Genomic DNA, 4,436 nt, shown 5'->3' with positions numbered 1-4,436 from the left:
ATATAAAAAATGGCTGTTAGGTTTCTTTTATTATATATAATATATTATAGTATAGTAATATAATTATTGTTTCAAGAACAAATTTTTATAAATATTAAGGTAAAAAATTATATATATATATATATATATATATATATATATATATATATTATATATAATATTTTTATAATAATAAATACTTCTTTGGGTATATATATATATATATATATATATATATATTTATATATAATATATTATTATTAATCTATATATATAGTGTATTGTATTGAGTATTAATAAAAAAAAAAAAAAAAAAATGTCATCATAATCTATTGTAAAAAAATTTATACAGTTTTCTTTTAATTATACATTTTTATAATATATGGTTGAGTTTTATATGAACCCATTTCATTATAAAACAATCTAAAAGTTTGAAGAAATAATTATTTGTTATATTTATTTATTTAATTTTTTTATTATTTTTCCTCCTTGTTCTTATTTTTATTTTTATATTTTATATTTTAATTTTTGTTTTTTTCTTGGGTCGATATGTTCAAAGAACAATGCAACTTTTATAGATAAAAACGTTACATACAAATATATATTTTTTATATAATGTAATAATATTTTATACTTAATTTTTAATATATATATATATATATATATTATTTAAATATTTTTATTTTATTTTTTTTTTTCAAGTTTTTACTTCTACATTTAATTATATATGATACATGTATACATTTTTTTATTTATTCGTCTCTCAGTATTCTTGTACCTTTTTATAGATAATTATAAAACATACATACAGTATTTTATCGAATTTTTTCTTTTATAAGATATAAATAAATAAATATATATATATATATATAATTAAAAGATATAGCCTTAGGTTTTAGTAGAGTTGTATACATATATATAAAAATATATATATATATATATATATGAATATGTTTTATAATATACATCTGGAGTTATAAGAAAATAAAAAATAAAGTGTATACATATATTTATATTTATATATATTAAGATGTGTGTATAATAAATCTTGAATAAGCAAAAAACCCTTCTTATGTAAAGCTTTTTAAAATTATTTTATAAATTGCAAAAGAATTTTTTTTCTTGTTTATATGTCCAATGTTTTATGTTTAAAAATATATATATGATATATATATTATATTATTTATTTTATATATATATATATATATATATATATGAAAGAATAATTTATAAAAAAAAAAAGTGCACACATAAAAATATGATCTAAATAATACATCCAAATGATGTTTATTTAGTAAATAAAGCATATGTAATTATATATTATATATATATTTATATATTTATATGTATGTATTTAAAAAAATATGAATATACAAAGATATATTTAAAAAGGTGGCATTGTCAATATAAAAATAAAATAAAAAATATAGGTATATATTACATATATATATATATTTATTTATTTTTTTATGTTTATATATTTTTTAATTTATAAATTTTTTTTTTTTGTTTTGTATTTCATATTTTAATTTAAGCTAATATGTTTATATTCTCTTAACGATATATAAAAAAAATAATTTGTTTTGTATGTTCCGTTAGTATATATTAATATATATATATATATATGAATAATTGTGAATAATTTTTCTTTTTTATCTTTTTATATTTATTTATTTATATATAAACACATATGAATATGTATTTGTAAATATTTATTCCTAAATAAGTAAAATAAAATAATATATATATTTGTTTATGTATGAATAATATATTTTTTTGTGTAACCCCTTTGAATAATTTTTAAACATATAAAAATATATGAATATAAACAAACTTGTTTATATGTATATATATATTTTTATTATTATTTATCATTTTATTATATTATGATTATTTTTTTTGTGTGTATATATCTATAAAAATAGATAAATCTTTTAAAGAAATCCCAATACATGTTAACACATTGTTATAAAAATAATATTTAGACAATATAAATATATATATATATATATATATTTTTATATTTTATTTATAAGAATATTTTTTTAAATTAATAGACCTAAGGTTTATATATATAATAAGATTAGTTTTGATTTGTTCATATGCCCATATATCTATAAATTTATAACAAAAAAATAATAAAGGTTAAAATATATATATATATATATTTATATATATTTATATATATATTTATATATTTATATATTTATATATTTATTGATTTATTATGCATATATCATGGGGAATGCTTTGAACCAACTAATCTTCAGACCGCACGCACCCAGTTATTCAAAGAATAGGAAGAATTTACATTTTATAAAAACAAAACATGGTAGTACTATATGTGGTATATTTATAAATAACAATGCTGAATTAACAATATTATTTAGTCATGGAAATGCAGAAGATATAGGTGATATAGTACCACAGTTTGAAAGTAAATTAAAAAGATTAGGATTGAATATGTTTGCTTATGATTATAGTGGTTATGGTCAGAGTACAGGGTATCCAACAGAAACTCATTTATATAACGACGTAGAAGCAGCATATAATTATTTAATAAATGAATTGAATGTATCTAAAGAATGTGTAATAGCTTATGGTAGAAGTTTGGGTTCTGCTGCATCTGTACATATAGCTACAAAAAAAGATTTATTAGGTTTAGTATTACAATGTCCTTTATCATCTATACACCGTGTGAAATTAAGATTAAAATTTACTCTGCCCTATGATTTATTTTGTAATATCGATAAAGTTCATTTAATAAAATGTCCAATACTTTTTATACATGGTAAGAAAGATAAATTATTATCATATCATGGCACAGAAGAAATGATAACTAAAACGAAGGTTAATACATATTTTATGTTTATTGATGAGGGTGGTCATAATAATTTGGATAGTTGTTTTGGAAATAAAATGAATGCAGCTCTAATTACTTTTCTTTTTGTTTTAAAAAATAATATACGTGAAAATGTAAATAGTGTTTATGACATTTCTAATATTAATACTCAAAAATTAAGAAATATGTTTATTTTAAATAATACACAAAAATTAAAAGATAAATTAAAAGAAAAAATTGGAAATAAAGATGATAAAAAAGATATAATGTCAAAGATAAAGAAAAATGATAAAGTTAATTTTAATAATAATGTGTCAAAAATTAAAAAAGATGTTAATTCTTATTATTATAGTAGCATGGAAGGAATATGTCAATCATCTGAAAATATATCTAATGTAAAAAGTTGCACTGAATCTTCTTATAATTCTTCAACAAGTGTAAGTACTATATTGGCATCTATAGAATCTATAATGAAAGGTATCCCAGATAGTAACACATTATGTCAAAAAGATTCTGTTCCAAAAAATAGCAATAATAAAAATAATTATAAAAATAATTCTGGTAGTGATATTTATGTCGATTGTAACACAGGATATAATTATTATGCAAATAATAAATATGACAATTTATATTCTTCAAATAAAGTCACAGGTAGTAATACTATCAAATTGGACAAAAAAAATAAAGAGACAAATAGTAGTACTAGTAGTAATGATAGTATATCTGTAAATATGAAAAGTGTATCAAGTTATACTTTAAAAAATAAAGATACACAAGGTATTAGTAACAAAAATAATAAAATTAATAGTAATAATAAAATTAATAGTAATAATAAAATTAATAGTAATAATAAAACTAATAGTAATAGTAATAGTAGTTGTGGTAGTTTAAATAATATGACATCTAATAATAATAAGGAGAACGGACATGCCAATACAAATATTGCCACTTCTAATATTAAACCTAATATTCGAATTGTTCAAACAAAAAGAAATAGTTATAAAGTTGATAAAGTGCCTAGAATTAATTTTGATAATATGAAAAAAAATATAACAACAGAACAAAAGGATTCAAATATTGTTTATAATAATAGTTATGAATTAATAAAAGAAGGAGTTTATGTCAAAAAAAAAATTAATAATATTAATATTAATAATAATAATAATATATCACAAGAAAATTCTTCTTTAATATATAATAATTTATCTAATACACCAACACAAATAAATCAAGGAATTAATAATACTCGTTATGTATCATATGAAAAAGCTAAATTATTTTCAAAAGAACCATCTCCTGTTTTTATTAATAAAAAACATGTACGTAAAGAAATGAATAATAAATTATATAATATTCTACATAATAATTTAACATTTTATAATTTCAATGATTTTCTTTATACAGAATGCAAAGATAAGATATCAATAAATAATGATAATATTATAATGTCACCAATAAAATCAGAAAAACAAAAAGACACAACAAGTAATATGCAGGGTGGCTTAATAAAAGTTGAATCGTTTGGTAGTGCATCTTCTTCATCAAAGGAAGTCTATGAGCATGAGGAAATAACAAAAAAAGAATTTATGGTATGACAAAAATAAAATTGTTTTTA

At 17.7% G+C, this 4,436-nt stretch overlaps 1 protein-coding gene across 1 annotated transcript in view; it reads left to right on the top strand.

Moving 5' to 3' along the window:
- Positions 1-2,217: 2,217 nt before the first annotated feature.
- PGSY75_0403800 (putative alpha/beta hydrolase) overlaps positions 2,218-4,436 on the top strand; it is a gene marked incomplete at both ends in the record, with an annotated part of 2,335 nt that continues 116 nt past the window's right edge. The window contains one exon of the mRNA XM_018784103.1: positions 2,218-4,410. Coding sequence (XP_018643265.1) covers positions 2,218-4,410 — 2,193 coding nt within the window. The remainder of the gene's footprint in view (positions 4,411-4,436) is intronic.

This window comes from Plasmodium gaboni, chromosome 4 (genome assembly GCF_001602025.1).
Source record: "Plasmodium gaboni strain SY75 chromosome 4, whole genome shotgun sequence".
Lineage (NCBI taxonomy): Eukaryota > Apicomplexa > Aconoidasida > Haemosporida > Plasmodiidae > Plasmodium > Plasmodium gaboni.
Note: the sequence above shows the minus strand (reverse complement) of the source record. Positions and strands in the feature narration are given on the sequence as shown.